At 44.7% G+C, this 13,395-nt stretch overlaps 1 protein-coding gene across 53 annotated transcripts in view; it reads left to right on the forward strand.

Moving 5' to 3' along the window:
* Zbtb20 (zinc finger and BTB domain containing 20) overlaps positions 1-13,395 on the forward strand; it is a 758,704-nt gene that overhangs the window by 722,628 nt on the left and 22,681 nt on the right. For all 53 annotated transcript variants that reach the window (XM_030249219.1, XM_030249208.1, XM_011245985.3 and 50 more), the window contains one exon: positions 11,011-12,615. In XM_030249219.1, the coding sequence (XP_030105079.1) occupies positions 11,031-12,615 (1,585 nt within the window). In that variant the 5' untranslated portion in view covers positions 11,011-11,030. The remainder of the gene's footprint in view (positions 1-11,010; positions 12,616-13,395) is intronic.

The raw sequence follows: 13,395 nt of genomic DNA on the forward strand, positions 1-13,395 counted from the left end.
GCATACCTTCCAGTGACTTTTCAACTTCAAATGTGGAGGCAAATTTTCTACAAGGAGATATGAAATACCAACACATTCACATGCTAATTTACCATCACAGAAGACCCGCCCAGGTCTCTGGTTTCTACCACACACACTGTACCCACAAATTTCCCTTCTCAGCACATTAACAACGTTATCAAGAAAAGGAGACAGCCATTCCAAGGGTGCTGCACAGTACACACATGTCTGACAAGACAATAGTATATTCCAGACATGTTCAACATACAACTGTGACTCCAAGTTTCCATTTCATATGTTTTATATTATAGGATATAAAATTAATTTACCTATATGATGTTAAGCTTATAACCAAGACAGTCATAGGCTTCCCTAATTAAATGGCCCACTATTTTCTGGTTATATAAAAAATAAGCAACAACCAGAAAATGGTTTTGCAGCTTCCTGCTTCTTTCCCTCCTCCTCCACCATCCACTCTGAGTAGGTAAATCCATTTTACTATGCCAGGCTCCCTACTCCTTCGCACTGATTCCTTGGCACTCTGTATTGCTCATATTGGTCCTCTTCTGATCCATGCTGCAGCCAACAAATTTAAGGTTAGTGGATTTTCTTAATGCTTTAAGCTGTAAGATGAAGTGTGGTTCCAGCACACTAGGCTTGATTTCTTTTACCTACTTAAGAATGGACAAAATGGTTTCCTTCAATCTTAAAGATATTCTTAGGATCATGAAGACTAACTCGGGATTGCAGTTATACAGAAAGCATAACTCTGGTGCTGAGACATGGTGTTTATGTGTAGACCTAACGGTCTGAGTTCTGTCCAACATCCCATTTGGTAGCAGGAGAACCGACTCCCAAGAGTTGTCCCTCTGATCTCCGCACATGCTCTGAGTCACAAATGCCTGCACACAGAAACACACCACAGATGGATGGATGGACGGGCAGACAGACAGATGAATGGATGGGCAGAAAGGCAGACAGACCGATGAAAAGATCTTTTAAATATGTTTGGGTTATACAAGAAGGGAGGGAAGAACAGTGAGGCATTCGTAGAGTTAGCTTTTGTCTTCCACGGTAGGCTGTACTCTTCCTTTTTAACTTCTCCATTTTGTGCAGATAAATGATGGGGTTCTTGATGAGCAGCTTGGGACATTTTTCATTTTTCCCTTTGTTTCTGGGTTCTCTTTTGTTTGTACCCTCCCCCCTCCCCATCTCCAAGATGGAGTATCTTTATATAGTAGCCCTCATTGTCCTAGAACCAGCTTTGTAGACCAGACTGGCCTCAAACTCACAGAGATCTACCTACCTCTCCCTCCTGAGCCCTGGGATTAAAGGCATCTTCCATCACAGCCTGGCTTGTTTCCCCTTTTTTTTAATTTGGAGGTTTGTTCTTTCCCTTTAAGTTTTTTTTAGCTTTCAGCTCTTACAGTAGTAGGCTCAGCTGACAGTCTCCTCTGGGGCTTTTCCTTCACGGAACCCAGCTGGGTTGTCTTTCTTTGTGGATGTTTCAGCAGCAGAAAGCCTGTGAGCTGGGTACCAGAAGGCTGTGGCACGCTGAGAGCTCTCACCAAGCCATGCTGCCTGACTGCTACAGACTAAAACCATCAGTATGGGCCCATTGAGCAGAGGTGGTACATTTCCTGTTTGGGTTTTTTTGGCTGCAGTGTGCATCAAAAGGGAGTCAACATGGCTGAAGTGGAAATGCCCCAGGAAGGACTGCAAAGGCTTGGGGATATTGGAATGGTAGAGTGGATTTGCCTAACTCTTCCTCATGGGAGAGCCAGAGGTAGGCCCTTCCCCAACCAGTTCTTCAAATGAGTAATTAAAGGGGCAACCCAGGGCCTTTGAGGAGCTCTGTGATGATGCTTTGCTGTAGCCCTACCTTAGAGAGGAAATCCCTGCCACTCAAGTAGAAAATGTAAATGCAATGAGAACTGGATCTGGGAATACAAGGACCAAGCAGTGGCCTTCCACTGTCGGATACAAGGTGGGTAATTACAGTAGTAGATAGACATACAGAGCAACAAGCAACATTGTGTAAATAATGTAGATCCATTACCTTGCCTACTTAATCCCAGAGTCTGTAGGACAACAGGAAACCTACCCAACCCTTCTGTGACCTATATAAACTGGAAACTTTTGGAGAAAGTGAAGAAAACTTGAACTCACGCCCTACAGACAGAATCACAGCTCTGAGTCAGTTTCCAGAGCTGAGTTGAAAGAATGCAAGACTGAGCCACTACTACCTAAATGATGTCCTGTTCATCTTGTCCTTCTCCAAAGGGACTGGCAGCCCTTTACCAGGACACCTGTGCATGGGGAAAGAAAGAGTCACACCTTATAAGGATGAGTAGAAATGTGCTCTACACACTGATTCAGGAGAGTACAGTATCTCTTCAGCTACCCAGTCAGAGTAAGGCCTTACAAAGATCTGGTGATAAATGGGGTTTGTGGCTCTAGTCTGATTCATGGTTGGTTCTCAGATCTATCTTACGTGTCTTTCTCCAGTTCTGGAATGCGTGATTATGACAGGGATACTTAGCACCTGGCCAAATGGGCAGGTCAGAGCTGCCTTTTCCTAGGAACATGATAGATAAAATTAGTATGTCCCCAGAGGGTTTATAAAGACTAATCCCACCATCAAGGACTTGCAAGATGCCAGTATGTGGATTCTCACTCAGCTTTTTTATTTGGCCTGTGCAAAAGACAGATGGATTTTGGAGAATGTTAATAGATTATTAAAAGTTTAGCCAAGTGATGACTTCAGTTGATTAATTTACAAGATGTAGTTTCATTGTTTGAGCAAATCAACATGTGCCCTGGTACTTTATAAACAGCTAATGATCTGGCAAGTCCCCTTTTCTCCATAAGACGAATGGCTAGGCCAGCAGTATATTTATACTGCAGTTCCTACCTCAAGAGAGTATCAGCTTCCTAGCCCAGCACCATAGTTGAATTTCCAAGGATCTTGATCCCATTTCCTTTCAGAGCTATACCACTGCTCCTTCACACTGATGGCATTTGGCTGACTGGGCATGGCGAATGTAAAGTGTCAAGGACTGTGGACATGTTAACACGCAAATTATTGTCAAAGGGTGGGAAGTGAAGTTCAGGGCCTTGTACCTCAGAGAAATTTCTAGGGCTCTATGCTGTGGGACATGTTAAGATCCCGTCTAAGGTAAAGGGTGAGATGACACAACTGGTATTTCCTGGAACCAAAGGGAAAAGGAAAATAGTACAGGGTCTGTTTGGGTTTGCCTTGGAAACACATCCTAAAGCCCAAGGAAGTTACACAGAGGAGAAACCTTCCTGCTCCTCGTCGTAGTCTCCCTCAGCCTATATCTCTGATTCATAGAGAATACCCTCTCCTGGGTCCCTGGACACTCAGCCTCAACCTCAGAGTCACACCATGGGTTTATCGGATTCTCAGGCTTTCAGACTCAGACTGAGCTGTGTCACCAAGATCCTGGTGTCCCCAGCCTGAGATGACCTCTCGCAGAACTTCTCAACCTCCATAATTGCATGAGACAATTTCCACAGTAAATGCCCTTTCATATGTCTATACTAATATTCTCCTGATTCTGTATCTCTGGGAAGTCCAGATATGCACACAGATGATGTCGTTATACTAAAACTGAGTTTTTAGTTTATGTTTACAATTGGTTCCCTAAGTTGTTGATTAATTACTTTTAGACTGATGTTTGATCATACTTTGCTGCGACCTAAAAGGATTTAGGTTGATGTTAACAATTCAGTAATTATTAAGACATGTTTTTATATAACGGCAGACAAACGAGGAATCAGAGTCAAGGTAAAGTAAGTTATTGTTTATTATTATTATGTAATAAGTCTAGATGAATTTGTAAGTAGGAAAGCACATATTGAAGTCTACTCAGCTTCTGTAATGTGGCCCAAATCTTGACTCCGGGCTCCTTTTTCTAAGCAGAGCCAGGAGAGCACGATCTTTTTTTTTTTTTATACCATCAGATTTCAGCAAGAGCAGAGCACAGTACTGTTGCCACAACCTGCTAAGGGGGTCTAAGTTGATTAGTTAATATGGTTCAAATAGTGAAAGTCTCTTTGGATGAATTTGCTTTAGATTTCAGCTCATTCACATTTACACTAGGGAATTCTCAGTAAATATTTCACTAATGATCTAGTGAAAATCCAAGCAACCCCCCAGCAGCTTTATCCATAACTCAGTTATGTTTATAATTTTAGCATGAAGCCAGCAAAGCTTCCTTCCCTCTTGGGATCACAGCAGTCTTGGTTTGAAGTAGGCAAGCCAGAGAGACCTGAGCTAAGTGAAAGCCAATGAGAGACCCATCCGCAAAGCTCCCAGGGCCTAAGACTCCAACAGTGATAGAAAGCCACCTTCAGCCTTCAGACAGACTAGAAAGGAAATTAGACTAGAAATGGAAAAAGAAATTAGAAGTGAAACGTTTGTCTAGAGTTAGGGGTGGCGTTAGTGTCATAGAACAAGTGGGTTTTCCCCAGTTTTACTTCCCTGTTGCCCATACATAAGCCTTAGTAAGAAGAGAATGGTGAGGATGGAAACCGAGGAGGAAAAGGGGAAGAGGGAGGAGAAGGAGAGAAAGGGGAGAAGAGACTAGAGAAGAGAGGGAGGGATGGAAGAGAGTGGCACAGAGAACAGGGCAGTGGGGAAAAGAGCAGAAGGGGAGGAGGAAGGAAGGGAGGGAGGGAGGAAGGAAGGAAGGAAGGAAGGAAGGAAGGAAGGAAGGAAGGAAGGAAGGAAGGAAGAAAGGAAGGAAGAAAGGAGGAAAAAGAGGGAAGGGCAGAAAAGAGGGGGATTATAGTGCCTTCAACTGAACCTATTCCACACTTCATTTTGTTGCGTGAATTGGAAGTGTATATTGGATTTGCTTTATCCTTGTACTATAATATCTCATTTCAACATTCAAAAAATAGTCACCATTCCCTAATTCTTCCATAAATTTCTAATAACTGTCAAATGAAATGTGCTCTGCTAAAAACCAAAATCAAATCAAACCTTACTCAGCGATTGCCTTCAACAGTTGGAAACAACCTCCCCAACTTCCACAGCTTCATTCTAACCAGCTTCAGTTAACCTTATCCACATTCCTCTTTGAGTCTTACTGTTACTGTTAGCCATCCTTTTCTAAAAGATAACTTTTTATTGAAGATTGTTTATCTTACCATAGAAAACATTACCAGCTCCAGGCTGGGGGAAGATCAAGCACTTGCCACACAAACGTAAAGGCCTTGGAGCAAATTCCCAGAAGCAAAGTAAAGCCTTGGGCAGCTGCCTGGGGTGTAAGGTGTAAGCAGCGTTACTGAGAGGACTAAAAGGACCATGGTGCTTGAGGCTGGACTGTGGAGCCTGGCCCCTAAGCTGTGCCAGTCCAAGTACTGAGTAACCGACCTCCTCCGAGCCCTACTTTTGATTTAGACCTGTTGGCTTGATCAACACTTGGTTTAATTTGAGCACTGGTATTTCCTTCTTTCTCCAGCCGTGCCTTCCCATCCCCTCCCCCCACCCCTCCCCCACCCCTCCCCTGCACCTCACCCTTCCCCTCCTCTGTTTTATGTATCCCTTTGCTCTCCTGCCTGAGAAAGAACTGGATTTCACACCTAATTAAAAAAGATTGTATTGCCTGCTGTTCCCTTTCTTCTCCGTTTTCTCTGATTCTCAGGCAGCTTTTCATTCTCATGCTAAGTCCTACCCCTGGACCCCTGCAGCTTACAGGACAGGCAGGGGCAAAGTTCCTATAAAACCAGCACCGAGCCCTCGACCGCCAGGCAGATTTCCCCTCGGGGACTCAGCCCTGCCTCTGCATCATCATTTGTGTTCAGGGAACAGTCACTCGGAATAATTACATCCTCACGGTCCTTAGGACAATTTCTTGAATGTTCCCAGGGAGTGTCATCACAGACTGACTTTTTTTACTCTAGTACAAAGCCAGGTGGGTAGGATATTCTTTTAAGAAAATATGAAGAGATCTATTTTTAATAACAGTTTTCTCATGCCACTATGGGCTTTCTTACAGCGAGCGATGTGGCATTTTCAAATACACAAAAATCTACGTAAAGTTCTATAGTTTTTGAAGAGTTGGGGTTTCCTGGGGAGGGAGGTTAGTTGGTTTGGGGGTGTCTGGGGTTTTTTTCTTGCTTATTTTGAATAGCCCAGATGCCTATTCAGTGCCAATCTTAGAAAGAATGGACTTAGCATTTTCACACCATTCCTTCCTATACAGTTCTTGAATACCATCTAATCAAGATTTGTTTTCAATGGGGGACAAATCTACAGTAGGCTATTTCAAATGTATTCCATTGGAATCTATACATTAATGCCCACTGGATGAAAAGGACATGTTCACAAAAGCCTGGACTTTGCCTCACTGTGGCAGAAACTTTCCCACTGTATTTGAGTTAAAAATAAAAGCAAGCCTGGGAAAGGAATTGCCTCTGCATTGTGTGCTGGAGGAAGGAGGCATGCCTGAATGGAGAGGCAAAGTTTCTCCATCGCATCTGTACCACCACCAGCGAAAGAGAAGCCAGCCTTTCATGGCAGCTCACTGAAGTGGGGGCCAAGTGTACTCAGGGAGATGTTTAGAGTCTTGTCCATACAAATCCAGATGGCCGATAAGGTCGGCTTGTATCTGCACATGGGTTTACATTTGCCTCTCTGGTGTTCAGTGAAACTGATGACAATGATAATATTAGACTCATATAGACTATTTAGAAAATAACCTGGCTGTTTAGATTGGCTAAATCTTCAGTCAAACAAGCAGATTTTTCTCATGAAGTTGTTTTTGTGCATGTGCATGCATGCATGTGTGAATATGTAAGATAAAATAGGTTTTTAATACTATTTTAATATCTCTCTCTCTCTCTCTCTCTCTCTCTCTCTCTCTCTCTCTCTCTCTCTTTCTCTTAAATGAGAATAAGGAAGGTCCAAGATCCTTGGTAATTAAAGTGCCACTCCTCAGAGCACCAAGAAATGTGGATTCTAATCCCAACTCTGCTAGTTTCTTGCTGTATAGAACTTTGATGAAATCAGGTAGAAACTTTTAGAACCACAACATTCCCTTACCTCAAACAGAAACAACAACCTCTACCTGTGTAGAAAGAGAAGTGTGCTAATAAGGAGCCCACCCTGCCCAGAGATGGTGATTTTCCTCCCATCTGTATGTAGCTATTTAACTATGCTGCTTGATATCTGTTGCATGCTCTCACATGCATGTATATATGTTTAAGCTACAGTGAAGTCTGAAGGCCTAGAAGCCAAACGCTGGAAGTGATCTTTTTAACTTTTAACTTGAGAGCTGATGGTTGGAGCAGCTGTATGGACCCTTGATGCCAGCTCCCATCGAGAGACAAAGCATGTGATGTCGTGGTGGAACTGTCAAGAGAGCAATCCAGACCCACACCACTTGGGTTCATATACCAGCGCTACCACTATCTACCAGTGTAGCTTTGAGCACATTGCGTGATTTCTCAGCCTGGTGTATAAGTGAGGATAGTAATACAACCTGTTCCCCATGGTTACTAAATGGTATAATATGCATAGAGTGGTTTGGACAGTGTTTGACAGATAATAAGGCTTGAAGAAAAGTTTGCCCTTATCGTTTTCCTTCTATAAATGCATATATCTAGAATATAAAATTCAGCAAGATGCTAGAACATGATCTACTGACTCAATTCCTGGACAGCCATTCCTGAATTATTAGTATCTTCATTTAAGGATATATTTTGTAATAATATATATGTATATATGCAACTAGAATTTTATGATTACATGAAAAATACAGTATAATACAGTATTTCAGGTACATAATAAGTCTGATGGAAGGTGAAAGAGGTTGCATCACTGAATGATACAAGAGCTTAGAGCATTTGTTATGCTTGGAGGGTCACGAGAGGGGTCATGTAGAAAGTGGGGTAGAGCAGGGACTTTTTGAGCAGGCCCTTGTTCTAAAGCAGAGGAGAAAGGAGCATAGAGGCAGACTCACCTGCTGTGCACTCACCAGGTCCTCTGGGGTTGCTCACTACAAAACAGAGAACTAAGTTACAACTGATGTTCTAGAATGTACTGTGCGGGCCACTTTGTTCACCTGATAGCTATGTATTCATAATTTTCTCACCATTTGTATTAGTCAGGGTTCTCTAGAGTCACAGACCTTATGGATAGTCTCTAGATAGTAAAGGAATCTATTGATGACTTACTGTCGGCAGCCCAATTCCCAACAATGGTTCAGTCGTAGCTGTGAATGAAGTCCAAGAATCTAGCAGTTACTCAGGCTCACACAGCAAGCAGGCAAAGGAGCAAGAGCCAGACTCCCTTCTTCCAATGTCCTTATATTGTCTCCAGCAGAAGGTGTAGCCCAGATTAAAGGTGTGTTCCACCACACCTTTAATCCCAGATGAAAGGTGTAGCCCAGATTAAAGGTGTGTTCCTTGAACTCCGAGATTTAATCTTCTGGAATCCATAGCCACTATGGCTCAAGATCTCCATACCAAGATCCAGATCAGAAACTTCTATCTCCAAGCCTCCAGATAAGGGTCACTGGTGAGCCTTCCAATTCTGAATTGTACTTCATTCCAAATATAGTCAAGTTGACAACCAGGAATAGCCACTACACCATTGTTGCCAGATATGGGGCAAGACAAACAAAACAACCCTTGAGGAAGAGTCCTAGACTGATAAAGACCCTGACCCAAAGTAACTCGAGGAGGAAAGGATTTTACAGGTTAGAGGCCATTACCAAGGACAGCCAAGGCAGAAATGAAGAAGGGAAATTTGGTCAGAATATATTATATGAAAAAAATATTTTCAATTTAAAAAGAAGAAGATAGGAAGGAAGAAGCCTTTGGGAGGAACTGCAGCAGAACCAGCAGGAGCTGGTTTGAATAAGAATGGCTCCCATAGAATGATGTATTTGAATGCTTAGGTGGCAAGGAGTGGCCCTATTTAAGAATCCTTTGGAGCTAAGGCTTTGTTAAAGTAGTTGTGGCCTTATTGGAGGAAGAGTCTCACTGGGGAAGGGCTTTCAGAAGCCCAAGCCCAACCCAGTGTCTCTCTCCTGCCTGCCAGTTCAGATGTGGACCTCTCAACTACTTCTCTAGCACCAAGTATGCCTGTGTGCCTCCACAATGATCATGGACTACACCTCTGGAACTGTGAGCAAGCCCAGATTGAATGCTTTATTTTATAAGAGTTGCCTTAGTCATAGCATCTCTTCACAGCAATAGAACACTGACTGAGACAACTTGCTTCCCCAGCTCCTGCTCAGCCACATTTCTCTTACTACCCCAAACCATCTGCCCAGGGCTGGCAAGGCTCTCCTCCATCAATTAGCGATCAAGAAAATGTCCCATGAAAATGGGTTAATCTGATGGACGCTATTCCTCAATTGGGATTCTCTTCCTTGGTGTCTATGGCCTATTTCAAGTTGACAAAAACCAACTAGCACTGGGAAGAAAGATTTATCTTGGCTCATGGTTTCAGAAGGTTCAACCGATGCTTTTTCTTGGTCCTATTGTAATGAACACATATGGCAGGACACAGAGATACGCTCATCATATAACAACAAGCAGAGAGAATCCAAGAAGCCATGGCAAGATACGGTCCCAAAGGGCACATGGCCAATGATTACTTCCTCCAACCAAGCTGTACCTCTGACCTTTAACCACCTCCCCCAAATATAGCATCTTATTGTGAAATATATGAAGGGCTTAATTAATTCATTAACTCAGACCCTTCATAATCAATGATAATGCCCTCACAGACAGAGCCAGAAGTGTTCCTCACTAACCTTTTAGGCACCCTTTAAATCCAATCATGTTTTCTGTCAAAATAAAAGTTGTAGTTCTGACTGAAGAATGGCTCATGGAAAGGTATTCTTCAGAGACCTCTGAGGGGTGATGTAGAAAAACAGGAAATCCCTGGGACTGTGCCATAGCCATCTGCTTTCTTCTCAGTATGGAATGGTGTTAACAACATTGTCACCTGTGTAGACAGTCTGGAACATAGGGGTGGCAGTTGGTCAGATGAGCAGAGCCTCCACAGAGATTATTGTCTCCCTTCTGGGAACAGTGTAAAAGTTCTGCAAAACACCCTATAGCTCAGTTTAAGTTTCTATACTACCTCCAGTGTACTCCTGCTCTCCTGGCCTAATTATGTACTCTAAGTGCCCATCTTAAATGATAAATGTGATCCACCTAGCATGATCCGACTCAGCACATCTACTCTGGCCTTCAAAACATTCCTTCTTTCTGGGAGTGGTGACACAAGTACATATTTATTCTGGAGGCAGAGGCAGGAGGATCTGAGTTCGAGGCCAACCTGGTCCACTTGTGAGTTCCAAGACAGACTGAGTGGCACAGGGAGAGCCTGTCTCAAGAAACACACAAGGAAATAAATCCCTTCCTCAGCAGCAGCAGCAGCATCCGAATCTCACAGAACCATCCAGGAGAGTGCACAGACTGTCAAGGGTGCTAGGAGAGAGGAGATACAGAAGCAGCCAGAAAGTGGGTATCGTTGCTGCCTACTGATAGAATAAGAAGTGTCCGTAACTTGAGGGCAGGAATTCAAGTTTCCCAGAAGAGTTGGGATTAGTCCAGAGTGAGGCAGGTGGAGTGGTTCCTGGGCTACAATGCATCTTCGCATCATGCTGCAGTTAAAGGAATAGCAGGCAACAACCCATCTTGGTTATCCTTTTAGAAAACATCACCTGAATTTCTTCACACTTGATCTTAGCCAAAAGACTAAGAAGCGATTCTCCTGAATTTCTTGTGGATCCATATGAATGCACCCAAAGTAACTAGGATATTAAGTCCGGGGGGGGGGGGCACTCAAGAAATTAGTTGCCTAGGCTGTGTGTGCAGTATCCCCAGCTTTCTCCCCGCTTGTGTGTGCATCTGCCAGGTGGGTGGTTCTAGCGTTACTCTTCTAAGACCTGAGTTAGAAATGCCATCAGCTATGTATGACTGTGTGCCCTGTCTTGTATTTGCCTCACTAAACTACAGGTGACATCAGTTGCAAGGGGATGACCGAGCGCATTCACAGCATCAACCTTCACAACTTCAGCAATTCCGTGCTCGAGACCCTCAACGAGCAGCGCAACCGTGGCCACTTCTGTGACGTGACGGTTCGCATCCACGGGAGCATGCTGCGCGCACATCGCTGCGTGCTGGCAGCCGGCAGCCCCTTCTTCCAAGACAAGCTGCTGCTGGGCTACAGCGACATCGAAATCCCGTCGGTGGTGTCCGTACAATCGGTGCAAAAGCTCATTGACTTCATGTACAGCGGTGTGCTGAGAGTCTCACAGTCGGAAGCTCTGCAGATCCTCACAGCCGCCAGCATCCTGCAGATCAAAACAGTCATAGATGAGTGCACTCGCATCGTGTCACAGAACGTGGGCGATGTGTTCCCAGGCATCCAGGATTCTGGCCAGGACACACCAAGAGGCACACCAGAGTCAGGCACATCTGGCCAGAGCAGTGACACGGAATCAGGCTACCTGCAGAGCCACCCACAGCATAGTGTGGACCGAATCTACTCCGCACTCTACGCCTGCTCCATGCAGAATGGCAGCGGCGAGCGCTCCTTCTACAGTGGTGCAGTGGTCAGCCACCACGAAACAGCTCTCGGCCTGCCCCGTGACCACCACATGGAAGACCCTAGCTGGATCACACGCATTCATGAGCGCTCCCAGCAAATGGAGCGCTACCTGTCCACCACCCCTGAGACCACGCACTGCCGGAAGCAGCCCCGGCCTGTGCGTATCCAGACCCTGGTGGGTAACATCCACATCAAGCAGGAAATGGAAGATGACTATGACTACTATGGGCAGCAAAGGGTGCAGATCCTAGAACGCAATGAATCCGAGGAGTGCACAGAAGACACTGACCAAGCAGAGGGCACTGAGAGCGAGCCCAAAGGTGAAAGCTTTGATTCTGGGGTCAGCTCCTCCATCGGCACCGAACCTGACTCAGTGGAGCAACAGTTTGGGGCAGCAGCCCCAAGGGACGGTCAGGCAGAACCCGCCCAACCTGAGCAGGCAGCAGAAGCCCCAGCTGAGAGCAGTGCCCAGCCAAACCAGCTAGAACCAGGTGCCTCCTCTCCTGAGAGAAGCAACGAGTCAGAGATGGACAACACAGTCATCACTGTCAGTAACAGCTCCGATAAGGGCGTCCTACAGCAGCCTTCAGTCAACACATCCATCGGGCAGCCATTGCCAAGTACCCAGCTCTATTTACGCCAGACAGAAACCCTCACCAGCAACCTGAGGATGCCTCTGACCTTGACCAGCAACACACAGGTCATTGGCACCGCTGGCAACACCTATCTGCCAGCCCTCTTCACTACCCAACCCGCGGGCAGTGGCCCCAAGCCTTTTCTCTTCAGCCTGCCGCAGCCCCTGACAGGCCAGCAGACCCAGTTTGTGACAGTGTCCCAGCCCGGTCTGTCCACCTTTACTGCACAGCTGCCAGCGCCACAGCCCCTGGCCTCATCTGCAGGCCACAGCACAGCCAGTGGGCAAGGCGACAAAAAGCCTTATGAGTGCACTCTCTGCAACAAGACTTTCACAGCCAAACAGAACTACGTCAAGCACATGTTCGTACATACAGGTGAGTGCCCCTTCTCTGAAGGCTTGGCAGCAGGGTGTGGAGGGTCAACTGTGGAATCAACAGAGCAAGATGATGCATAGAAGGGAAGGGATAATGTCATCTTCCAGATCCCAAAGAAACCCCACCATGGGCCCCCTTTAGAAAGAAGTCTAGCTGTACCTATCATAAGAATAAAGTACTCCCAAGTCACAAAAATCCTTTATGGGAAAAGTGACCTAAATTCAAGTACCTGAGTTTTGGAGATGACATAGTGTGGGTCCAAAGCTTGCTCTTTGGAGGAAGAAATTGCTCTTTGGAATTCAGGCCCAGCTACTTACTACCAAACTGTGTCACCTTGGTAGAAATTACCTAATACTTTAAACTTTGACTTCCAGAGGGAGGAGGGGAGAGATAGATAAACAGATGGATAGATAGATAGATAGATAGGTAATAGATAAATAAATAGATGGATAGATAGATAATAGATAAATAGATGGTTATAGATGGATGGATGGATGGATGGATAGATAGATAGATAGATAGATAGATAGATAGATAGATAGAGAATAGTAGTGACATACCTTCCTTGTGCTGCCTCTGAGAACTATATTAACATATATGACTTAAAGATGTCGCTAGCATAGTAAATAGTTATAGCTATTATTAGCAGTATTTAGATGGCTGAAAGAAGAAAGTAAGTTTATTCTGTTCCAAAGATGAATTAATTAATTAACTAATTAATTAATTTTTAAAAAATTGGGCCACTGAAAGCTTTATGGGAAGTCTTTCAAATAAATAAAA

This window comes from Mus musculus, chromosome 16 (genome assembly GCF_000001635.26).
Source record: "Mus musculus strain C57BL/6J chromosome 16, GRCm38.p6 C57BL/6J".
Taxonomy (NCBI): Eukaryota; Metazoa; Chordata; class Mammalia; order Rodentia; family Muridae; genus Mus; species Mus musculus.